General features: G+C 40.1%; 1 protein-coding gene across 3 annotated transcripts in view; it reads left to right on the top strand.

Moving 5' to 3' along the window:
- Nucleotides 1-24,715, top strand: part of ELOVL2 (ELOVL fatty acid elongase 2) — a 53,033-nt gene extending 28,318 nt beyond the window's left edge. For all 3 annotated transcript variants that reach the window (XM_058285223.2, XM_071210968.1, XM_058285224.2), the window contains 6 exons: nt 6,693-6,880; nt 9,496-9,573; nt 12,994-13,165; nt 15,584-15,708; nt 16,178-16,312; nt 21,587-24,715. In XM_058285223.2, coding sequence (XP_058141206.1) covers nt 6,693-6,880; nt 9,496-9,573; nt 12,994-13,165; nt 15,584-15,708; nt 16,178-16,312; nt 21,587-21,712 — 824 coding nt within the window. In that variant the 3' untranslated portion in view covers nt 21,713-24,715. The remainder of the gene's footprint in view (nt 1-6,692; nt 6,881-9,495; nt 9,574-12,993; nt 13,166-15,583; nt 15,709-16,177; nt 16,313-21,586) is intronic.
- Nucleotides 24,716-26,404: the final 1,689 nt, after the last annotated feature.

Raw genomic sequence — 26,404 nt, 5'->3', positions numbered from 1 at the left:
TTCTAGAGGGCCCTATTTCTCTTCCCGCTCACCTTGTCCATGGATTAAAGACGTTCCGCAGCACAGGAAGCAGGAATGGAATGAAATACAATCCTTTCTTCTGAGGTTTCTCTGACTTCCAAAACCAGCTTGTAGCTTTCCTTTTAAATTATTCTACTTTTTTCTCTCCTCCCACCCTTTACTTCTTCCTTCTCTTCTATCTACCACCACTCATCTTACACCTCCCTCACATGCAGTCAGATGTGATATTTCTGTGCTCACACCATCTAGATAAATCTCCTTTAAAGATGCATGACCTCTCTCTGCCCAGAGCCATTAGGTTGAGCCCGGGAATCTCTCCATCATCCCCCCATCACCAGTCACTTAGCCTATTCCAGTGGCTTCCTAACGAGTCCCCTCTTGCACTCTTGCGCTCTATCATTCATTTATTAAGTATCAGCTGGTGTAGTATTTTAAAAACATAAATAATATTGTATGACACTCTAGTTAAAAAATCATCAATATCTTTGAATGCCTCTAGGATAAAACATGACCTCTTCTCATGGACTCCATGCCCTCGTGCCATCTGTCTAGCTCCATCCAGCCTACCTCTCCAACTCAAGTCACTGCCGCACCTCCTCCCTCGCTTTGATGTGGCCACTCTAGATGTCTTTCAGTTCTTCAAATATATAATTCCTTCTATCTGCTGGTCCCTGTGCCTGGAATGCACCCCCAGTACCTCCTACCCTGCCCAGCCCCCACCACAGTTAAGCGCTTCTCGTAATTCACACAGGAGTTTAAATGTTACCTTCACAGACAGGCTTTCCATGATGTCCTATCTAGAGCATGCCATGGCGGTTTGAAGCTGTTTGTGCTCCAGAAGAGCATGCTCTTAAACTTAACCATTCCTGTGGCTGTGGACCCATTGCAAGTAGGACCTTTTGATGAGGTGACTTCCGTTAAGGTGTCACCACAATCAGGATGAGTCTTTTAATCCTATTACTGGAATCCTTTATACATGGAATGAAATTCAGACAGAGAGAGAGAGAGAAGGCCACAGGAAGATAGACGCTGAAATTCAGCGGAACCCAGAAGAGAATGAAGAGGCAAGGAGAGGACACCATGTGCCTTGCCATGTGACAGAGAGGCCAAGAACCAGATTGCCAGCAGCCAGCCCCAGAACGCCAGTCTTCTGGGAGAAAGCATCACCTTGATGACCCCTTGATTTGGACATTGTCTTAGCCTCAAAACCATGAGCTAATAAATTCCCATTGTTGAAGCCAACCAATTACATGGTATTTGCTTGAACAGCCAAGGAAACTAAAACAGATTTTGGAACCAGAAGAGTGAGGCACTGCTTTTCAAATACCAAAAATGTGGCAATGGCTTTGGAATTGGTTAGTGGGTAGGGGCTAAAAGAATTGTGAGGTGCTTGATAGAAAAAGCCTAAATTACACTGAAGAGACTGTTGATACAATTATAGATGTTCAGGGTATTTATGATGAGGCCTTAGAAGGAAATGACAAATGTGTTATTGGAAAATGGAGGAAAGGTGATCCTTGTTTTAAAGCAGCAGAGAACTTGGAAAAATTAAGTTCTGATGTTGGATGGAAGGCAGAACTCTAAAGTGATGAACTTGAATATTTAGCTGAGGACATTTTCAAGCTAAGTATGGAAGGTACAGCTTGGTTTTTCCTTGCAGCCTACAGTGAAATGAGAGAGGAAAAGAGTAAGTTGAGAACCTTCCTGAGCACAAAACCAGACAGAAACTGATGGTTTGAAAAATTCTGAGCCTATCCAGATACTGTGCTCTGAGACTAGGGCCGGAAGTGGCTCTATCAGGGACCACTCTGAGCTTCTAGAAAGTGAGTTTCTGGAGAATAATGTTGCGTGTGAGGGTTTTAGCAGAACATGGAAATAGCCATTTCAGGGAAAGTCAGGATAGGAAATGCAGTTATCCGGGAAGGATCTGTGGAAAGTCCTTTTGTCTGGTGGTTTGCACCACTGTGAACGACATGGAAAGCTGACAATTTTTTTGTGAAATGTGTATGAGCAGAACCACTGCTGGCCTAGACTGAAAGCGACAGAGTTGGGATAAAGTGAAGGAAGAATGACTTCAAGGGAAGAACCATGTAAGCCAAAGTCTGGACCAAAGAGGTCTCCTCAGGCCAAGAGAGCAGGGCCACCTGTGTGTGGAAAGGTCCACTCCGGCACTTGGAGGGAATGGGCCTTCCACCACGTTGTCCAGGGAGAGAGCTGCCGCCCCAATTCTCGGAGACCATGGGGCCTGTGCCCCTGCCTTTGTGGAAGGTCTGGCTGGTACCCCAGTGCTCAGAGAGGGTGGAGCCTTTACCCCGTGTTTGGGGAGAGCATGGCCACTGTACAAGCACTTGGAAGGGCTGGGGCTGCCACTCCCTCAAGCCTGGAGGACATCCACATGAGATTCTCAGACCTGGAAATCTAATGGAGTTTTCCCTGATGCGGTTTGGAGTTGCTTGGGACCCATGCCCCATTTTCCTTCAGTTTCTCCCTATGGGAATGGGGATGCCAGTCCTATGCATGCTCCACCATTGTACGCTGGAAGCAGATAACTTGTTTTCTGGGTTTCGCAGGTCCACAAGCAGGGGAATTGTGCCCCAGCACAGACCACACACACAACTGAGTTTGATGCAACTTTGTACGTAGCATTGTTACTGAAATGACTTAAGGTTTTTGGGGATGCTGGAATGGAATGAATCTATTTTACCTGTGGAATGAACATGTCTTTCTGAGATCCAGAAGGTGGAGTGTGGTGGTTTGGAGCTGTATGTAACCCAAAAAAATATGTTCTTAAACCTGAACCATCCCTGTGGGCGTGGACCATTGTTAGGAGGGTTTTTGAGGAGGCTCCTTTGGTTAAGGTATGGCCCACCTTAATCAGGATGGGTCTTAATCTTACTGCTGGAGGCCTGTGTAAGTGGAATGAAATTCAGACACAGAGAAGAAGCCATCGGAAGCCCGAAGCTGAAATTCAGCAGAACCCAGAAGAGAACAGAGAGGCCAGGAGAGGCCATGTGCCTTGCCCCGTGACGGAGAGGTCAAGGGCAGGGATCGCCGGCAGCTGCAGGGTGCCAGTCCTGGGGAAGAGAGCACTGACGATGATGCCTTGATTTGGGCTTCCTTTTAGCCTCAAAACCACGAGCTAATAAATTCCCATCGTTTAACGCAACCCATTTCATGGTATTTGCTTGAGGAGCCGAGGAAACTAAACCACAGGGCCTCATTATTCTCTACTACGATCCCTGTTAATTTCCTTCATATATTTAATATTCTTTCTTTCTCCCTGAGGGCAAGAACCATGACTGTTTTGCGTACCATTTATATCTCCAGGGCTTAGAACATATTAAGCACTACATATTTTGCACATACACGAATAAATTCTAGATAGCATGTTCATTACACTTGTGCCTTGCTGGTTCACAAAACTGGAAATTTCACAATTCTCTACAAGTTAATTTTTTTTAGCCATATCACATGGAAGGGCCAGGATGAGGAAAAAGGAGGTTTTCCCATTCTCAAAATCTTTAAACAGAATCACTCAGAGGCTTAAAGATCATTTAGACCATTCTCCAGTTTCTACACATGTTCCATAATCTATTATAAGTGAATGGCTATTTACATAGTTCTAATGTGATACTCTGTACAGGGCTTTTTTAAAGAAATACTTTTACTTAGCTTTTGTTTTTTGTTTTTGTTTGCTTAACTTAAAAAAAATTTTTTTTAAAGATACATAGACCACAAAAAAATATAAGAGTTTCCCATATACCCCACACCTCGCCCCACCCCATTCCTCCCACATCAACAACCTCTTTCATCATTGTGACCATCCATTGCATTTGGTGGATACATTTTGGAGCCCTTCTGCACCACATGAAGTATAGTTTACATTGTAGTTTACACTCTCCCCCAGTCCATTCAGTGGGTTCTGGCAGAATATATAATGTCCAGCATCTGTCCCTGCAGTATCATTTAGGACAACTCCAAGTCCCAGAAATGCCCCCACATATCCCTTCTTCCCTCTCCCTGCCCTCAGCAGCTACCATGGCCATTTTCTCCACATCAATGCTACAGTTTCTTCCATTGCTATCACTTAGCTTTTGGTTTTGTTTTTCTCATTCTCTCATATTGATGCTGTGATGACAGGCAGAACAGGATGTCTGTAACTTAGGAACCTGCACGAGGGTTTCCTCTTCCTTCCAGTTCAAGTGCGTAGGGAGAATGGCTCAGTGGAGAGGGCATGATGTCCTTTTAGGCACGCGGGTCATGAGCAGAGGCTGTAGCTTATTGGTGACTGTGTTCCATTTGACACACTTGAGAGTTAAACAGCAGTTTCTCTGAGCTAAGTTCACATTGAACTTTGCTGTTAGGACAAAGTACTTTGTACTCAGTACAAAGTAGATTACAAAATCCACTTTGTAATCATTGGATTATAGGGTGATTCAGTAAGATCACCCTGACCTGGAATTATACAGATATGGGGTCAGTTAAAGATAGGATTGCAGTTATTTACTCAGCTTTGGTCATTTCTATGGAATCTTCCTGTTAAAGCAAGGAGATTATAAAATTGACAACCGACAACAAAATTAGATGACTTCCCCACAACTGGGGTCTGGCATTGAACCACAGAGAATCCTTACCCCTTCTAAAAGTGACAAAAGCATAGGTTGACTGGCAGGCCACCCAGTAAACATCTAGGTGTCCCCAGTGCTTTCTGATTGTACCTATGCCATGTTAGTGCCACTGAGAGATACTGTTCCGGAAACACATGTGACAGATGCACAGCTGACACTTCTCAAATCCCAAATACATGTTCTTACAAGTATTTTTTGGTTGGAATTGTTATGGTCATTATTAACAGTTCTTAACTGCAGCAAACATGGACAGGGCCTTGACTAAACAAAAGGAAAGCTTCAGGTGCCTCTGGAATCATATATTGTTGACTCAATCTGTCAACTGACATATTAAATGAATGCTTCCCCTCAACCAAACACTAAATGGATGTAATTTACAAGTGAGACAGACCCAAAATCTAAGACCTAGTCCCTGTCTCATGGAGCAAGTGCTCCAGCTGGGGAAGTAAAACTACCACTCTGAAACGGTGAGAAAGTACTAATGTACTAAGCCATGGAAAGAGGAGGAGTAGGACAGCAGTTTAGTACGTTTTTTAAAAACTTTTTTACCCTTTGGCTCAGTTTTTCTCAAATGTAAGCTGGAGATAATACCACCATACATTATATAACTGTTTTGAGAATTAAATGTTATTACATGTGAAAGACTTCAGAAGAGTGCCTGACACAGTAAGCACCCAATAAATGTTAGTTATACCAATAATATTATAGCCATAATAATATAGAAATGATCAAGAAAATTGTTTATGCAAATAGTGGCTACAGTTATGGAGGAAAATGTCTCTCTTCAGAAGGTAGGACCTTTGGGCATTAAGGATGAGGATTTAGATATGGAGGTGAACTTTGGGAAGTGGCACATAGCACAGACTTCTGTGACAAGTGATTACAAGCTAGTTGTATAAAAGGTACCATCTGTTATTTGTGCTAATGCTGACAAGAGCTTTCTTTACCTTTCCATCTCTGTCACAAATGGAAGGAGTTTACAGAATAGGTGATAAGACCATTAGAGCTTGAGAAGACATCCTCCTTGGAGAACTGCTGCTCTGTCTGTATCGTGGAGCAGTTTAAAGAAAGGCTGTGGGGAGGACAGCCCAAAAAGAGGGACTGAAGCAGTGAGAGCGCCAGAGAAACCCAGGAAAGGCATTATCTTCAGGGGATCCAGCCCCCAAATGTTCTTTCTTTAAACAAACAGCAGAACAAATTGAGAAAAACAATCATTATGTGCCTAGAATTATTTTCAAGTGGTACCAATTATCTTATAGATCTATTAAATGGGGTTTATTCAGCTTTTAAAATTTTCACTGCCCAGTGTAAGGGACACACTTGATGTATTAGGGTCTTGCCTTCCAGTCTGTACATTCTCGCCCCTGGCCAGGTCTGGATCCTCGTCTTATTTCTCGCGCTTGGTTCTGAATCGTCAGCCCTAAGGCTTTGCCTTTGCCTCCTTCCACTTGCCTTCCTAGAGCCCAGCTGTTTGGACCAGCTGAACTCTACACCCATTCCTGGCTTCCACACAACGATCCAAGGCAAATGCTGGCAAGTGTGGGTTTTAGGAAATAGGCTACAATACCAATAAGCCTTTTCCCCTCTGCCTACTCAGGTCTTCTCCCTGGGAGGACAGCAGCAGGTCTAACAGGCGAGAAATTCAGACCCCAGCTCTGCCGCTTACTATTATAGGACCTTATGCAGGTTACTAAACCTTTCTGAGCTGTTTTGTCACCCATAATATGGCATAATAGTACTTACTCCATATTAATTTAGAGTTCATAAAAATGCAAACTTCTAAAAACTAGGCCTTCAAGAACTGTTACTTCCTACCTTCTCTTTTTCCGCTCATCCAGGGGTCGGCGTAAGCCCTGCCTGCTCCATGAAACCCTCCTTAACCAGCCCCCACTGCCTTCTTCTTCCTCTGAACTCCTATAACCCAAATCCAGTTTACTCAATGATACTTTGTTTCTTGTTGTGTTTGGTATGTTCAAATAAAATATGTGATAACGTTATAAACTGAACATTGTTAGGATTTTTATCGGGTGTGTTTCTTTTCAGATTCTCGAGTCAGAGGATGGTTCATGTTGGACTCTTACCTTCCTACCTTTTCTCTTACTGTAATGTATCTGCTTTCAATACGGTTGGGTAACAAATACATGAAGAACAGACCTGCTCTCTCTCTCAGGGGCATCCTCACCTTGTATAACCTTGGAATCACACTTCTCTCCGTATATATGCTGGTAGAGGTAAGTGTTTATGTAGCTAAAGCTGCAGCCCAGTAATTATCAAATTTTAAAAGCAGTGGAATCTAGCATAGCTGAACTGCTCAAGGTTGCTGTCCATGTCATTCATTAAGATCTCAAGAACTTGCTCCTGGGTTTGATATTATTCCTTGAGCAAGTCTTGGGAGTCCTCACCTCTAACTTGAAATTTTCCATCCCAGTGTAGTCCTGTCTTTCCTTGTAATGTAGAATCGCAATTTAGATCTGAAAGGACCTTTAAAGATCATGATACAGTTGTCTCCTTCTACAGATTATGATACTGAGGCTTAGAAAATTCCATGACTTCCCTGAGAATAAATGACCCTTGAGGACCAGAGTGTTTTTTCAATTGGCTTTGATACCAAATGCCTTCATTTGACTGAAGTGCAAATATATGTTCCCTTAAAGAATATTCTCCGTATCCTACAACCACTGTGACAGAGACATTGCTCTTCTCAGGCTGACGGTGGGAGGCCTGAGTGGACATTCCAGCTCAGCTCTATCTGCCTTACGACTTCACACACTTCCTATTCTCTTAAAAGGCAGCAAACCAAATAATTTTACAAGAGAACAAGTGATTGCCCTGCCAGTACAACCAAAGAGTATTAATATTTTACTATAATAAAAGGGAAAACCTTAAAGTGTTAAATAAACCTGCTTTAGCAAAAAAGAGGCAAAAGGAACAAAAACATTACAGAATCTCTTTTAGGGAAAAACTATGATAAAAGCATTCCTAAAATGCATAAATGGTTGATAATAACCCAAGTATAACTGCCTTCCTGGTATATTTGAATTCTAAAAGAAAATAAATCCCTGCCTCAGAATACAGTTTCTTGTACCAATAGAGTTTAATCTGTGAATTACTCTATATGCACAATTTAATAATGGTTAATAACCCTTAAATGAATGGAATGAAACTCTAGTAGTGGAGTTTTAGGCATCATTCGGAGTACAGGAAAGCCATGCTGACAACCCTAAAATCATAACACTTAGGTGCATACAAATTTACCTCTATGGAGAATTTTAATATGAGGTTGCTTAGGAAATTTTTGTGTTCACTCCCTTCTAAATCAGCTTGCAAAATAGTAATTTATAGGGTCCATTTCTCTTTATAGCAAAGGGAAAGATACACTTCCTTGGATTGCTGTCGAAGTAGCAGCTGCCATCAAAAGTTCCAGAAGCTCTAATACCTGATTGGAGTAAGACCCAATCAAATTTCAACTGTCATGTTCTCTGTAATTTTGGTGGAGTTATTTTAGCTCTTTTACACTTAGGCAACTTTCCTACAAAATGGAAACATATGTCTATTTAATTCCTTAGTGAGTTGTAAGGATTAATCCATTCTGTTCACTACCATCTATGCCTCCTGGACTCCTCTCTTTGACTAATCTCTTTCAGGACAGGCAGGGGGTCTTGTCTTTGATACTTTGGGAATATGTTTAATAGATACTAGTTGAGTGACTTACTCATATAGCTAGGACATAATAGATGGGGGAGAGAACGATTCAAGATGAGGTAGAGAAGAGGTTAATCCAAACAGTGGAGGAAAAACAAAGGTTCTAAAGCATTTTAAACACTATTTAGTAGTCCTTTTTACATGTTAAATTCATTAACTGCCCATGGTTCTCTGCTCTATGTATTTTAACAGCTCTATACCTATACATATCTCTGAGAGACAGCAGAAAATAGGTCTTTTGCATGTAAAACCTTAAATAAGTCAAAGCCAAATGCCTTATTCTGTAGAACATTAAGTTTTTACAGTAACAGTAGGATGGGGAAAAGTGCTTTTGTAGAATTTTCAACAGCTATTAAGCCTCACTTTCTCATGAGGTCATGGAAAGAACACAAGAGAAAAGGAATTAGGTCTGAATTCTAATTATTGTTCTACCACTTTCCAGCCATATAATCCTGAGCAAACCATTTACTCATGAATTAATTATTAAGCACCTACTATGTGCCAGGCACTGGCTAAGGAGCTATAGATACAAAGGTGAACAAAAAGAGGCACAGATTTTATGGCATTCGTTATTTTCTAGAGTAACTGGGTAGACATTAATCAGTTAATCACACAAATGTTATTTATTACCAAGTAGCACACACAGTGAAGAAACATGGCTTAGGAACCTTTCTGAGCCTAGGTTTCCATACCTGAAAAATGGAAATAAATACCTACTTCATAAAATTATTGAGATGAACATATAAGATAAACATTTTATGTATGCCAATATAAAACATTATTAAAATTTTAGCACAGTTTACATTCAGTTAATTTTACATTATATTTGTAGATACACAGGATTAGGTAATTCCTTTATGAAGTATTTTGTTACTCAAATGATAGCCATGTTCTGTTACTTTTGGCTGATGTAAATGTTTAGAAGCAAAATATATTAATAACCATTTATCAGTTTATCAATTTAACCATTGATTTCAGTTCACCAGCAAGGATTAAATCATTTGAAGCCTGTGTCTAGATAGACTCAGATTCTGGAACGTTTTCATTCAAGGTTTGAATCGATGCCAGTCAGAAACATGAATGAGAAAATCAGGTTGCGTCCAGATTCTTATGTTGATTTTTTTTTTTTTCGTTTCTTGGGCAGCTCATTCTCTCTAGTTGGGCAGGAGGCTACAACTTACAGTGTCAAGATCTTGCCAGTGCAGGGGAAGCTGATGTTCGGGTGAGCTATTGAAGCAGAGCAACTATCTCTAACTACTTCTTATTGAGAAGGAAAGGAGGCTCTCTCCTTCCAGATGCCGGCATGGGGCTGGGATGAGAAAGAGTAGGTCCCAAAATTGGTTTTCCATATGTTCATCTGTACGGGACTGACCGACTGATGTAACCACAGTATATCTGTGTTACGGGTACCTCTACAAAATGGAATGAGGATGATCTCTCTACTGTTACAATTTCCAGGGTATATTTAACTGAAAGAGAGCAATTTGCAGAACTGTGATTATAGCATGGTACCTTTTGCATGGGAAATTGAGAAAAAATATGAATATATGTCTGTGTATATGTATTTGCTTATATTTTTTTAAAATGAGGCAATGGCAGTATAATCCAAAGCCAATAAAAATGGTTTCCCTTGTGGGGAGGCATCAGAGGGAGGAGATAGGGGTAGAAACAAACAAAAGCAAATGAATATACCTATAGATTAAGTTGGTGACAGAACCATCCAGAGAATAATTATTTCAAGTCCTTTAAAACATGGTCTTTTGGGAAGTGGGTATAGCTCAGTGGTTGAGCCCCTGCTTCCCATATATGAGGTTCAATCTCTGGTACCTCCTAAAATAAGATAAAATAAAAAAGGTATTTTAACTAGCTATCCCCACTGGGAAATAACATAACAGCATTCAGTATTTTTTGTTGCTATGATTAATATCAGTATTGCTTTCTTGAGACTGTTATGTAGGTACCTTGTAGGTAAAGGATAATGTTGCTATCGTTAGGAAACATAGAAGAGAGACACCAATGAAAAAGAAGTTAAAGCCTAGTAATCGCAAGTTTAAATTGGAAATATTAGAATTAACTTCATTCTTTAAAAAATTTTAAATTCTGAACAGAAAAAAGGCCTAGTGATCATTGACAACCCAGTAGCAGTGAGCAATGAACACACCCAGACGATGGGCTCTAAATATAATTTTCTACCAGAAGGAATTAAGGCTCCTTAGAGAACTGGATGGTTTCAGGTTTGGGGCAGGAAATAGATAAGATGACCTGGGAACACCTTGTGCCAGACAGAAAACATACAGGGGCTACCATAAAGGGACTCCCACTGGCTCAAGATGGGACAATTTGAGCATCAAAACAATGGAATGGGTTGAAACATATTAAATATATACAGACCCAAGTTTAAAATGATACTAAAAAGTGTTCGTTGTTACCTTATAAAGGGTGCTATGGCACCAACTCAAAATACAATAAAATGAAGAGGAAGAATCAAACATTTAGCTTGCAGTCATTATGGAAGAGTTTTTCTCTATAGAAGAGAATCCACCTAATATCTGCTTAAGTGATAATAGAATTAGAAAATCACCATTTTGCATCTCCTTGTAAAGGAATGAATGGAAACGGCAGTCATCCACAGATGACGAACGGAATCTTCATAATGGTTGCATCAGGCTGCTAACACCTGAACTCACTGTTGAATCTTAATAGTGATGCGATGCAGTAGGAAGTACACAGCACCACCCATGGTGTCTTCTTGCCAAAAGATATTAGGCCTGACTCTAATCAAGCCTCAAGGTCTAACTGCTGGTTGTGTGGACATGGGGGATAGAGAAACAAGTTAAATGACACTAGAAAGAAACAATCTAGTAAATCCCTGCTGTTATAAATACTTAGGACAATTGATCTAGGTTCTTCAAGAAATAAAAGGCATGAAAAAGCAGGGTGGAGCAAGCAGAGGGAACTCCTTAATGACTAAAAGAGACTTAAGAAACAGATCAAACAAATGCAAGGCAGATCATGTTTGGGTCTTCATTTAATCAATTATAAAAAGACATTTTTTAGATAATCAGGGAAATTTGAACACGGGCTCGTTCTTGGATGATATTAAGGAATTGTTAATTTTATTAGGCAAGATACCAACACTGTGGTTATTTTAAAACCAAAAAAGTTATATTTATAGATAATATAATGTATCTGGGGTTTGCTTATAATATTCTATAACATGCACCCATCCACCCCTCAAAAAAGGGTAGGAAATAGAATTAATGAAACTAGTTTGGAACAATATTGAAAATTGTTGAAGTTCAGTGATGGATACCTCAGGGTTCATTAATGTGAACATTTGAAAATTTCTATAATTAAATTTCAATAATTAAAAATGAGTTTAATAAAAGGGATGGCAGAAACTACTAAATCTTTAATATATTTTCAAAACATCTTCCAACTGTAATACAAATAGAGATTGCGTTATATCCATTTTATTTGTAATGTATTTATCACAGCCCAACACATGTTGAATTACTATACAGTTCCTTAAAAGCCATTTCATTTTCATTTATGAATTTGCATGTACTTGTTTATGGTTTGATATTTTTGAAGGTTTATTATAGATGGATATTGCATACGACATCTTAACAACTGTCTTCTTAGGAAGTAGTCAGTAGAGCACTCTATGCTAACTTCAGGGTTCCTAGTATACAATGTCAACCAAAAGTATCTTAAGTTTACATGTTGTTAAAAACACAGGGCCTTCAGCCTCAAGTGTTTTCAAATATAGATGAGACCGTGTGAGGGACTTAGGGGGGAAAGGAAGTGATGACCCTAAGGATGAGGGTCCTGTTGATTTTTAATCTTTCATCTGAGGAAGAGACATAAAGGTAGTAGAGACTGCCCTAGGGCAGTGTACTGTTAGAGTCAAATCATGTATACATTACAGTAGTAGAAAAAGTACAAGAGGTAAACAAAACAATCTGTTGAATGCTAGGCACTGAGCAAACGTAAATGAGATAGTCTTGTCTTCCATTGGTTCACCGGCTGTTGGAAGAGAGACTCAACACTAACTTGGCTATATTATGCTTATTGATGGTAGAGGCATAAAGTGATTTGGGAACTCAAATGAGGAAGCAGTTGATTCAACCTGAGAAAGGAAAGATGAGTGTTAAGACTTCCGAGAAAAGGTGACATTGGATGTGGGTATTAAAAGATGACCAGGAATTTGCCGGAAAGTTGAATCTGGGAAAGTTGACGGGTTATCAACAAAGGCAGGGAGTGTAGAGGGCCGCAGGTGCTTGAGGAAGGGTAAATACTGTTCCAAGCACACAGGCTACCTGGCGTGCTTGGAGGAGGAGGGTGGAAATATCAGCAAACTTAAGTCCACGAAATACCTTCTACTCAGCATAGCTCGGCAGATACAGAGGAATAACTTGATATGTATTTCAGAAAGAGGACTCATCTTTCATTATAGTGGGGGTGTTGCGTGAAGTAAGGAGAAACGGGAAGCAAAGATGGTAGGTGGGATGACTTTTTAGTAGTCTAGTCTAGGAAAGAGATGCACCCTAGTCATGCTTTGATGGCACTCAGGGTGCTGAGGGGGAGGACAGAAGGAACATTTTCATCTATCCCTCTTTCCTTTTTAATATCCTTATAGGTAGCCAAAGTGTTATGGTGGTACTATTTCTCCAAATCAGTAGAGTTCCTGGACACAATTTTCTTTGTTTTGCGGAAAAAAACCAATCAGATTACTTTTCTTCACGTGTACCATCATGCCTCTATGTTTAACATCTGGTGGTGTGTTCTGAACTGGATACCTTGTGGACAAAGTAAGTTACTGCCTTACGTTTTCCATACTATGGAAGGGAGCCTTCCCGGACCGCTCGGGAGTCTCTGGTACTGAGTCTGCAGACAGGGCAGGAGAGTGAGGGGAGGCCCCAGCACGGCCTGCGCTGGCGCAGCAGCGAGTACGTGTCTTCCGGGGCAGATGAGTTTCTCGTCTTTGACACTTGGGAAAATCTGGGTATTATCTTAAATTTTGAAATATTTTCTTGTGCAAGCACCCAATATATAGTGGTCAGAAGCACAAGGAACAGACCCAGTGGGAGCAATTTTATTCCAGTGCCAGGGACTTCTGTAGCTGCCGTGGAAAAATGGCACCTTCCTCAGTGACTACTTGGCTGTGATTTTAGAGCCTCTTGTTTACCCATTCTGAAAACTTAAGGTTGTTTCTCTGAGAACCACCGCAATAACCACAATGAGAAATACATTTAATTCTTAACCTCATCACTCTGTCATATATGTGTGTTTTGTATAAACAAAGATTTCATGAACTAGTCCTTACCCCAGCTCTGTGTGATGTACTCTGGTATTATTTTTACTCTTATTTTACTCTTTCCAAGGTTGATGGCAACTCTCTACAGTGATTCCACAATCACTACCGGGTCTGTTATGACCTGCAATTCAAGAAACACTGAACTAGAAAAAGCAATATTTTCTATTTGATACTGTCTTGTTCCCAAGAATTTTTAAAATGTTCTTTGAACATTCAGAACAGGTAAAATTTGGGGCAAAATGTTTTCTAGGAATTTGAATCTTGTAGAGAAATTATCAGATGAAGTTACTCTGATGTATGGAATGTGTGAAGGTGGCGGTTCCAGCCACAACTGAAGGACATTGCAGTGGGTGGAGTGTGCAGAAAGACAGGCTTTTCCGGCTTTCCCAGGCAGAATCTAGCTTCTTGAGCTCAGTTATTGAGGAAGAACAATTACAATCAATTAGTTTCAAAGGAGAATTACCAAGGTTAGTTAGGTATGTCATGATTTTCAACAGTTTCATTCTGCATCATTAGCAACTAATAGCCTCCATGTAAACAGGATTCCTGAGAATAGGGTGCTATGCATGTAACAAATTCTGTTCAATGTAGAGTATTACTAAAATTAAAAGCAGAAACTGTTCATCTTTTGTTGTCGGTTGATGATAAAATGCAAGCTCAGGTAGGTAAAGAAATATCACCTGGTACTTGGAAATTATCTTTTCACAGGAATTAATGTGCCTTCACAACTCATGACAGTCACTCATGGTACTATATTTTGTTTCTTCATTGATGTGCATTTGTCTATCCAGATCCCTAATACAGGATTAGAGAACCAGGTTAGAGGATTTAAATTGATTAATTAGCCAGTATATGTGCAGCACATTTTAGTGTATATAGTATTACCTTATCTCAGATAATCCCATCACAACCTTAAGAGTTAGTTATTGTTATTGAAAACATTTTACAGATGAGAAAACTTAAATTCACACAGAAAAGTAACATATCCAAAGCAACACAGCTAGTAAGTGGTCCTCTAGTGCCAAACCGTGGTTCAAAGACCAACGGCTTGACCCCAACCTAACGCTTACATAGCAGTCGCTTTGTGCCAATCACCATTCTAAGCACTTTGCACATATTGGGTTAATCCTTACAACTTTGAATTTCCTCTTTCCAACAAATCTATCATTTTTGACCCTCAGTTGACCCAACATGGAACACAGCCCTTCTTGGTTTCCTGAAACACCATTCACCCACCTCGATGGCAGTGATAGAGAAGACTTTGAACAAAGATGAAGATGGGACAAGGGCAGGGTGGTGGTACAGCACAGCTTAGCACAGCAATTTTCCTAAGTTTGGATTTTAGATGTCCATTTTTTTAAAGTCTTTTAGATGGCTCAGCCCCTGAAAGGGTCTCTCTGACCAGTTTCTCCTCAGTCCCAGCTTCTGTTGCCCTGCTGGTACTTCTCTCTCTCCCATCCTTTCACCTCCTCCAGCATCTCCTGGCTCTTAAATTCCCAGGTAGGATTTACTTACTTAGGAAAACAATGTATTTTCTTGGTCTATGTAGCTCCCTTTTCAGCTACATACTGAAGTCTGTCAAGAGAGCTCATCAAAGGCCACCAGCTTTAAATTTAAACTAACGTTTCATAGCTGATAGGAATGACAGTTACAGAGACAGTAAAACCTTTGCAAATCAGAAATTCTGAAAACCCAGCCCCACTTTATTGGGAGTTTTTCTGGATCCTAGAGTAATGGCACAATAATCGGAGTAACTTTAGCAGTGTGACTTTTATGTGACAGTGCCACATTTGTTTATTCATTTGGTTTATTCATTTGGGTACTATGATACCCAAGGGGATTCATTTGACAAGGAAGAATGAACCACCTTACCTTCTAGAAGACTAGTAATTTTTGTATTGTATTTTCATAGGTTTCTTTGGACCAACACTGAACAGCTTCATCCACATCCTTATGTACTCCTATTATGGGCTTTCTGTATTTCCATCTATGCACAAGTATCTCTGGTGGAAGAAATACCTCACACAGGCTCAACTGGTATGTTAATGTTATCCCTTCTTTCAACTCTTCTCCACGTGAAAGCAACTAAATGTTCTCATGGATGGAGTAATGGAAACAAATCCCAGTCTTTAAAGTCAAGCTTTTTATGTGTGTAGAGCCTTCCTATTTTTCTCTAAAATGGCCTTTTAGGAATTAAAATGTCCTTTGTGTATACAATTTGCTTATAATAGTTCTACTTCAAAATGGAGAAAAAATACTTTAATTAATTTACACAATAATTCCTACTTTTCCAAGAGAAAATTCATGCAAGGCAATTTTATAAACTTACTAATTTCAAATAAAATTCTTGGATAGAATAGAAGACTGCTTCGGTGTTTCCTTGTTTTATTCCTGCAGAATTTAGGGAGGAATAGCAGTGGGCTTCTAAATGTTTAAACCGTCAAGGCAGGTCCCCATGGCTCGGGGAGCCCGGGTGCCTCCCAGCCGTGCCCTTTATGCCCGGCAGGTGCAGTTCGTGCTCACCATCACACACACCATGAGTGCCGTCGTCAGACCCTGCGGCTTCCCCTTCGGCTGCCTCATCTTCCAGTCGTCTTACATGCTCACGTTAGTCATCCTGTTCTTAAATTTTTATGTCCAGGTAAGTGGAATATATACTTTAAAAAAACAGATTTTGCACTTTTGCATTATATATTCATTTAGTTTTACTGATTAAAAATTAGAACAGTACATGCTTGTTGATAAATTCCTATAACAGAGAGGCAGAGTAGAACATGAAACTTCCTTTCCTAACTCCTTGAAGAATAGTGACTTTACTAATTTAATGGGCATTCTATTAAATCTTTATACGCATGCTTTGAAAAATGTTTACCAAAAATGTTGAGATTTCTGGGGCGATATCATCAGAGTAGACAGACAGGGCTCAACTCTCACAAAAACAGAGAAAGGGCAAAAAGCAATCTGAGGGATGTGCTTTGGGTGTCAGCAGACCAGGACGGTGCTGTGCCACCCCCAAGAGCGCGAGGAAGACCCCAAAATGAAAATCAAGAGGACTAACCCCAGCGGGGGCTGGAACAGCACCCAGCCCCACACTCAGGGCCCACAGCCCGGATCAAACCTGCGGCTCACTGCAGCCAACCGAGAGGAGAAGAGACTTCTTCCTCCCTCAGGAGAGAGAGAGAGAGAGAGAGAGGGTGGTAGAGGGCAGAGTGTGCTTTCTCTTCAGTGTTTTTTGGCCAGCAGAACCCTCTTTGAATCTTGGCTACAGTCACACCAGAATCACAGGCAAATGGAGGTTGAAGGAGTCACCTCCGTGATAAGATTCACGCAAGAGTATGATCTGCTGGCTGGAAAACTTCAAGGAGAAAACTGCTTTCAAGTCTCTCTTGTCCCAAACCCCTGGGTGAATATCTCTGGCCTGATTTTGATAACATAAGCTGGGCATTTTTTCTTCCCCTCCCCCTCCCTATTTTTTTTTTATCCCCCACCTGTGGCTTTTTGCATGCTGTCTGCGCTCTGTGTCCATTTGCTGTACGCTCTTCGGTGTTTTTGTTTGTCTCCCTTTTTTCTTGCGTCACCTTGCTGAGTCGGCACTCCGCAGCGTGCGAGTGAGCCTTCCTTCACAAGGAGGCCCCGGGACGTGAACCTGGGCCTCCCATAGGGTAGATGGGAGCCCATCTGATTGAACCACAGCCGCTGCCCCCTCCCTGCTATTTTTGCTATCTGTGTCCATTTTCTGTGTGATGTCCTGTATCTATTTCTCTTTTTGTCTTCTCATCTTTTTCCTCCAGGTTCACCAGGATTTGATCCTGGGGACCTCTGATGTGGAGAGAGGTTCCCTGTCAATTGTGCCACCTCAGTTCCTGGTCTCTGCTGCGCTTCACTTTGACGCTTCCCTTCATCTCTCTTTTGTTATATCATCTTGCTGCTTGACTCACTTGAGCGGGCACTTGGCTTGCTATGCGGGCACTGGCTCGCTGCATGGGCAATCACACGGGCACCTAGCTCACCATGCAGGCACTTGCCATGTGGGCACTTGGCTCACCAGGTGGGCACTTTAACTTGTCACACAGGCACCCACATGGGCATTCAGCTCGCTTTGTGGGTACTTGGCTTACCACGTGGGCACTGGCTTGCACCACACAGGCACTCTTTTTCTTCTTCTTTTTCACCAGGAGGCCCCAGAGATTGAACCTGGGTCCTCCCATTTGGTAGGCAGAAGCCTTATCACTTGAGCCACATTCACTTCCCTGGGCAATTTTTAAAGACTCAGCTTAAGTTGAACCGAAAATCAAAGAAGAGCTATGAAAAAAAACACTAGGCAACAGAGAGAAATTGAACATCAAAGTAAATTCCCCAACATCTACAGATGCCTAGACATCAGCAAAAAATTATAAGCCATACTAAAATACAAGAAGAGATTTCCCAGCCAAAGAAAGAAACCAAATATCCTACCAAGATACAGGATTTAAGACAACTAATGAATGATACTCATACAAATCTCATAAATCAATTCAAGGAGTTGAAGGAAAATATGACTGAAGAAATAAAGGATATTAAGATGATACTGGTTGTGATCTATGTATCTTCAAAAAAATACACTTTAAAAAATGATGGGGGTGGGGGTAGAGAATGGAGTATATGGGAAGTTCTTACGTTTTCTAATGTAACATTTTGTGTCATCTATTAACTTTTTAAAAAAATAATTTAAAAAATAAAATTTAATTAAAAAAAAAGACAATACTGGATGAGCATAAAGAACAATTTGAAAGGCTGCAAAGAAAAGTAACAGAGCTTATGGGAATGAAGGACACAATTGATGAGATTAAAAATACATTAGGAAAAAAATTCATTAGAGGCATAAATAGCAGATTTGAATTGATGGAGGACAGAATTAGTGATATAAAGACAGAACACCTGAACTTGAAAAGACAGGATAACAGAAAAAGAAGAGGAAAAAGTGGAACTGGGTCTCAGGGAATTGAATGACAATGTGATATGCATAGTCATGCACATTATCAGTGTCCCAGAAGGAGAAGAGACTGGAGAAGGGGCAGAAAGAATTAATGACCAAAAACTTTCCAACCTTTATGAAAGACAGAAATATCCATATCCAATAAGGTCAGTGCACTCCAAACAGAATAAATCCTGTTTAGGGAAGCAGACTTGGCCCAGTGGTTAGGGCATCCGCCTACCACATGGGAGGTCTGGTTCAACCCCGGGCCTCCTTGACCTGTGTGGAACTGGCCCATGTACAGTGCTGATGTACGCAAGGAGTGCCCTGCCACGCAGGGGTGTCCCTGCGTAGGGGAGCACCATGCGCAAGGAGTGTGCCCCGTAAGGAGAGCTGCCCAGCGCAAAAGAAAGTGCAGCCTGCCCAAGAATGGCGCCGCACACACGCGCAGCCTGCCCAAGAATGGCGCCGCACACACGGAGAGCTGACACAAGATGATGCAACAAAAAGAAACACAGCTTCCCGTGCCGCTGACAAGAGAAGAGGACAAAGACAATGACGCAGCAAATAGACACACAGAACAGACAACCAGGGCGGGGGGTGAGGGGAGGGGAGAGAAATAGATCTTTTAAAAAAAAAATCCTGTTTAGGTGTACTCTGAGACACCTATTCAGAATGACAAATATGAGAGATAAAGAGAGGATTCTGAAAGCAGCAAGAGAAAAGCAAAGCATCACATACAAGGGAATCTCCACAAGATTAAGTGCCAACTTCTCATGAGAAACCATGGAGGAGAGAAGAAAGTGACATGATGTATTTAAAGTACTGAAAGAGGAAAACTGCCAGCCAAGAATACTGTAATCAGCAAAACTGTCCTTCAAAAATAAGAATGAGGTTAAACTCTTTACAAACAAAAATATAGTATGTTACCAAAAGACCTGAATTACATGGATACTAAAGGGAGTGCTATAGCCTGAAAGGAAAAAAAAAAAAAAAACAGTGAGAGACTTGGAGAAGAGTGAAGATTATTGGGAAGGGTAAGATTAAAGGGTAAAAAGATAAACAATAATAAGACAAACAATGGAAAGCCGAAGGATGAAATGGATGAAGCATGTAATGACTTTACAGTTAGAACATGGAACGTTAATGAACTGAGTTCCCCAATCAAAAGACATAGACTGACAAAGTGGATAAAAAATATGAGCCATCTATATGATGTCTACAAGAGACTCACCACAGATGTAAGGATACAATCAGGTTGAAAGTGAAAGGGTAGAAAAAGATATTCCACACAAATAGCCAAAAAAGATCTGGAGTAAGCAATTCTAATATCAGACAAAATAGACTTTAAATTCAAAAGTGTTATAAGGGATGAAGAAGGTCATTATATATTAATAAAAGTGCAATTCACCAAGAAGAAATAACTATACTAAATATTTATGCACCTAACCTAGGTGCCCCAAGATAAATGAAGCACACACCGGCAAAACAGAAGGGAGAAATAGATGTCTCTACAATAATAGTTGGAAACTTCAATCCACCACTCTCAGCATTGGATAGAATATCTGGACAAAAGATAAAGAAACAGAGAGCTTGAATAATATGATAAATGAACCACACCTAACAGGTATTTATAGAGCATTATACCCCAAAACAGCAGGATAATTCTTTCAAGCACTCAGGGCTTCTTCTCCAGGATAGACCATATGTTGTATCCATAGACAGGTCTTGATAAATTTAAAAAGATTGAAATTATACAAAATACTTTCTCTAATCATAATGGAATGAAGCTGGAAATCAATAACAGATGGAAAATGGGAAAATTAAAAAATATTTGGAGATTAAAAATATACTCTTAAATAGTCAGTGGGTCAAAGAAGAAATTGCAGGAGAAATCAATAAGTATCTCAAGACAGATGGAAACACAACATTTCAAACTTACTTTTGGAATTGTGTTTTCTTCATCAAACAAGACATGCTTTCTTATTTTTTTTAGTTTCCATTTGCTGAAAGTTAACTCCGGTGATTTTACACAGAGTACAAATGTGGGAAATGAAACATTCAGTTTGCATTTGCTAAAAGTTAACACGTAGCAGTTTCATATCAAGTACAGCTGTGGGAACTGAACTTTTGACAATTTTTCAGCTCTTGTATTTCTGAAATTGGACTGAGTAGGCTTTGTCTTTTATAAAGAGATAAAATTTTCCTTTGAGATTTTCTAAAGAAAAAACCATTGGTGAAACCAAACAAAGCCCCAGAACAGGAGGGCTACGAAGGCATTTCAGCGCTTGCTGTAAAACGTGACGAGGAGCAAGGCCCCCAGTGGGGGCTGGTGATGGCACCTGAGGCTTAACCCTGTAAGCTGGGTCAAAATGAATCTTAGTCCTCTGAAACTTGAGTATATAATTTCAGTCTTGGACCTTATTGATAACATTGCTTTTAAAAAAAACAAAAGCCACAGCTGCTTAGGAAAGAAGCCAAGTAAAACTGAAGTTTGGAAGGGGAAAAAATCTTCCTACTCAGCCCTCACAGCGTGAGATGAGATCAGGTGTTTTGTCAGAATCAGCAGCATGTGCCAAAAACCAAATCAGGCCAGAATCTCAGGTACTGTTACTTTTGAAATAACAGTACTTTCTCACTTGAATTTTATTTTTTTAAAAGTTTATCTCAAGTAAACAGCTAATTCCAAACAACCTGAATGCTGGTCCCATAATACACCAATCCTAACTTAATGTAGGTAAGGTGAAAAAAAACCACTTTCATTTAAATTGACGTATTTGTCTTTGTGTTTTTTCTATTATTGTCTTTAACAAGAGGCTTAAAAATGGCCAGATTACAAAGGAGCAGGAATTTTTATGAGAAAGTCCAGTACCCAAAAACATCTTGTACTGTTTTAGACTCTATGCACCTATAGAGACAAGGTCTTATTAAAAAATCCTTTTCTTTTTCCCATTAAAACAGACATACCGGAAAAAGCCAATGAAGAAAGAGATGGAAGAATTACCTTCAGGGAAAGAAGTTAAGAATGGTTTCTCCAAAGCCTACTTCACGGCAGCTAATGGAGTGGTCAACAAGAAAGCACAGTAAAAAAAAAAGTAGCAAAAAAAGCATATATAATAGCCTAACAGATTCGCTTGTTTTAAAGCAAAGACTGAATTGAAAGTTATATATGTTTTAGCATAAACTAATTTCTTTTGAGTTTATAAATCATTTTTACTGGAATGTATTAATATATTGCTATTAGGTTAACATGTTCACTAAAGCCTTTGCGCATCGCTGAGATGATGCTGAACTCTGTAGACCTCATAATTGGTGCCACTCCTCTCCCTCCCTCCCCCCCCACTCAAAACTTATATTTCTCACCAAGAACTTTCTTTATAGCAACTTATATACATAGAAGGTAGTAAACATGGAACTCCCCCCGCCCCCAGCAAGTCTTCAAATAAAAAGTTAGTTTTGTTCAGATGAAAATGTTTAAACCAAAATGTTAACTGTCTTCTGAATACAGGCTGTGTTTTAATCTAAATTAAGCACTAATTTCCAGGCATATTCAGTCCATCTGTTCCATTTGGAACCAACCCCAGAAGATACTAAAATGAGATCATAAATGCAAAACCGAAAAATCTAGCAAAACTTCTCTCTTAAGCCAGTCTTTCTGTCAAATTCCCACAACCACTGATTCTAAATTTAGTGATACAGTAATGAAATGTGTCTATTTTGTTTTGAAGATTAGTTTTTACAAGGACACATCCTCTGCCAAATCCTCTAACTCAGGCACTTTGGGTAGGAGTTGTTCCTCAGTTTTCATTTGAATTCCTCGATTATTCTGTATTCGTGTTTACTTCCCATGGTAGTCTAGATGGGGATCAACAGCCAGCCTGCTCTGTGCTCACAGCAGGGTCTCAGTCTGGCTGCCCATTCCCTGTCTGAGGAAGGACTGGAGTCCAAGCTGCCCTTCTCCTGAGAGTGTACATGCCACTGGCACTTCACACATCAGAGTTTATGGAGCACAGGGACAAAACAGACATTGACTGTCAACTACTGCTTGTGAATCCACTGACAACTACTATCCCAAACACCTGGCTAGTGTCCTTTGCAGGTTATTTAAGTTTTTGAAAATCTGGGAAGATCCCAACACTGAGCCACAGGCTGTTAATGAGCCACGATGATAATAGCCAATTTGGCAAACTCAGCACATCCTTTCCCTGCTCAGGTATTGCCATCTCTGCTGAGAATCAAGCACAAAAGCAGAAAAGTGACCATTTCCTTCCTCCCCAAGTGTTGGACTGTCATTTACTATTAAACTGTATTAAGAATGGTAATCAAATCTTTTCTGAAGATTTGATGAAGGTAATTTATACCCTATATAATAGGATTTGCCAATGTTGACACTTTTTTCATACTTAGTTCTTTTTAAAGTAAAGTTTAGGTCATAAAGTTGGCATCAAATGCACAGGCGCCAGAAAGGTGTTTCACCCTTGCCCTAACACATTGCAGTCTGAGGGCCTTTCTGTCCCTTGCTTGCCATCTTTTTTCCTGAGGGCCTTTCTGTCCCTTGCTTGCCATCATTTTTCCTAAGCTCTAGTTTTAAAATGATTTTCCCCTTTAAAAACTTGTACTGACTTTTCTAACTTTTAATTCATGTAAACTACCCATATCAGGATTTTGGCCTACTTTTATGAAAGGTGACAACTCTTAGTACAGTCTTTAGGGTGAATGACTAGTGCCCTGGGACATCCCCTTCTCTGCTGGTTGATCCATTTCTATTGAACAGACATCTTCTGATGTCCACTTACTCTTTGATTTATTTTTCTAAATAGTTTTCTAAAACTAACTAGCTCACCACTTCCATCTTGCATCACCTTATAACTTCTTTCAAAGTATTGTTCTCTCCTAGAAGTTCATTCTAAAACAAGGGCTAGCTTTGAATCTGGCTGTCACTGCTCTTCTGTGACAAAACAAATGGGCTAAGGAGGAAGTCCCTGGAGAAACTGGACTCTAGTTCGGTTTTAGGTCCCAAACTTGGGCTCCAATCTTTTAGCAAAGTGCATTCCACCTAAAGAGAACGAGCAGACAGACATCATGAGCCATTCATTGCATTCAGCTTGCTCTTAGTTGTCAACTAGGCCCCAAAGTCCCACACTTAACATCATATCTGCGATTCAGGGTGCTGTCAGGTGCCTCCTATCTGTCCAACAAGGAGAGCAGGTCACCCTACAGCAGAATGACAGTCAAACAGCTGTCAGCCCAAGGCAGCTTGAAACCTCTCAGTCGAGTGAAAAACTTGGTAGTTTACACCTTCAAGTTAATGCCAGAGATCTAGTTAGAAGTTTGAGGGTGTTTATTTCCGGTTTGGTCTTTGATTCTAGTGAATTTTTAAAACTGATAGCCTTAAACCATTCAAGGGCTGATAAAAATACACCAAGAGCTTCAGAAACATAGCCATAAAAACTGAATCAGGTAAATATTTGAACCTGTCATTAAGTGTTGTAACCTGAAAGAACAAAAGTATTTAATGTGATTTGCCTAAAACAGAACTATTAAAAAAATTATAAATCTGAATAATCTGTTCAAAGAAACAAATGGATTGTTTTTCCCAAATAAATTTCCTCTTACTCATGGGAATGAAAACACTTAAATGAATACTATAAATACCTGTTAATAATTTCTCCAATTTTTAAACTGGAATGTTTATTGAATGGGATTAGAAATAGAATTTTTCAGCCCAAACTAGGCTGAACAAGTTAGTCATATTGGGGAATAAAGTTCTTCCCAGTACTATCAGAGAGGTGGTATTTTTATTTAAGACAAAATGGTATTTATTGTGATGGGCAGAATAGCATTTAGCATGTGAAAGACCATTCTAGTTCTTTCCAATGTTTTCATATCATTTTATGAATGTTTCTGGGGCTTTCTTATTTGTAAAATAAGGATATCATTTTTTTTTTTTTTCTTTTGAAAGTACTTAAAACTTAAGAACATAATATCATGATTGGGGTGGGCAGGAAGGCAGAAGAAGCCATTTTTCTTTATAGACAGGTAAAAAGCATCTGTATGACTGTTGTATAATAAAGTGATTTTTACACTAAAGTAAAGCATGTTATGATTTTTCTTATTTGGTTCAAAGAAGTTAAAATGTGTACCTTCTTGGTATTCCAAGACATATCACTCAGGAAATTCTTTTTTAACAATAAAGAGATTTTAGCAATATAATTTTAGGTATTCGTCATTCATTACCATAAGCAATGGTCTTTTACACATCATTACCTTTACATAATAGTCATATAACAAACTAAACTATTTCAGTAATTTTTGTCATTCAGATGGAAAAATTTTCAGGACCAATTAGATAAGCAGAGGCTATAAAAGTTATAAAACAAAACAAATGCTGCGAATAACCTGGGGAAGAGCACTAAATTTGTCTGAGGAAAAAATTTTAGGCAGAAACAACATTGCGCAACGCACTGAAAGCCAGGACTACCTCTCCCTTCACCACGAGCCTAGAAAGGAACAGGGAGGTAGCTATTTCAGCTCAGGAGAGAGGAGAGGCAGTTGTGGGTGAAGTGCAACTTGACCATGGTAAAACCTGGGCGAGACCAAAATCAGGGTCCTGGGGCAGGATCACAGACTGGGTTGTGTGGATGCGGAGACAGAATTCGAATGTGATGTAAAGGATGACAAGCAATGGGTGCAAAAGCAAGCTACAACTGACATTCTCAAAGTTTAATTACAAAGTGGCTTACGTTCCGGATAATAACAGGTGGGGCAGGATATTAAGGAAGGGCAAGAGGGGAAGAGGCTGTTGAAGGAGGAAAAGTACAATTTAATCTGAATGGGGGCTAGAGTTGGCAGGGAAGTGGACATTTTAAAGAGCCTCCTCGTAACCAAATGGGATTTCATTATTTTTAGCAGAGGGTGGAGACAATTCATTAAAACTGAGTGTTTAAAAAGAAAAGAAATCCTATGTCTCTGGCAAGGCCTAATGACTTTTGTTGCAAGTTAAAAGAGCAACGTGTACATGATAAAAGTTCATGTAAATAAGTCTTTACATAAAAAAGACTCCAATGAGTATTTTTAGTGCAGCAGGCTTTCTTCCAAGTCTAATTATATTCATGTCTTTAAAGAAGAGTTCTACCACGGGGCATGCAAGAAGTATACAAGACTGACTAGAGTCACTTAAATGCTCCTTGACCTTCCATGAAACAACTTCAGTCATGGAAAAAAGACAAAAGCCATTGATCAGTAGGTCATTTTTCCCTCTGATGAAACTGCACCGAGGGAACACTGGCAAGACACCAAGAGGACAAGGAAATCTGTAATTCACACCCCCCTTGCGCAACGTATAAATGCAGTCATTGTGGACCGTAGAGGCAACCCACTGCGAGTCCATTATCAGAGGGTCTGTGAGTGAGGCGAAGCTCAGCCAGCCTTACTGCTCTCAGCTCTTTGCACAAACCCTTAGGACTGCCTGCACCACCCTCCGTTAACTCTGTGACTGCTTAATGTAGCTGGCATTTAGATGTGCTTGTGTATCTACGACAATTCCCAACACTCATTCTAGGGCACTCGGCCTTTTAACTCAAACGCTGCCAACAACCACGCCAGCCCCTGAAGGCACTGGAGTTTGTGACTCCTGAGCATAAACACTGAGAGGGAAAATTCTGCACAGTTTTGCCTGGGCTGATATCAAACACTAGGAGGGAAATGAATTTAACCTTCTTTTCTGCTGTGGCCCTCTTATCAAATGTTATAAATTGCAAATCCGGGAGATTTAAGCAC

The sequence above is a fragment of the Dasypus novemcinctus genome, chromosome 22 (genome assembly GCF_030445035.2).
Source record: "Dasypus novemcinctus isolate mDasNov1 chromosome 22, mDasNov1.1.hap2, whole genome shotgun sequence".
In the NCBI taxonomy this organism is placed as follows: domain Eukaryota; kingdom Metazoa; phylum Chordata; class Mammalia; order Cingulata; family Dasypodidae; genus Dasypus; species Dasypus novemcinctus.
The sequence above is the reverse complement of the archived record's forward strand: the minus strand, read 5'-3'. Positions and strand labels throughout refer to the sequence as shown.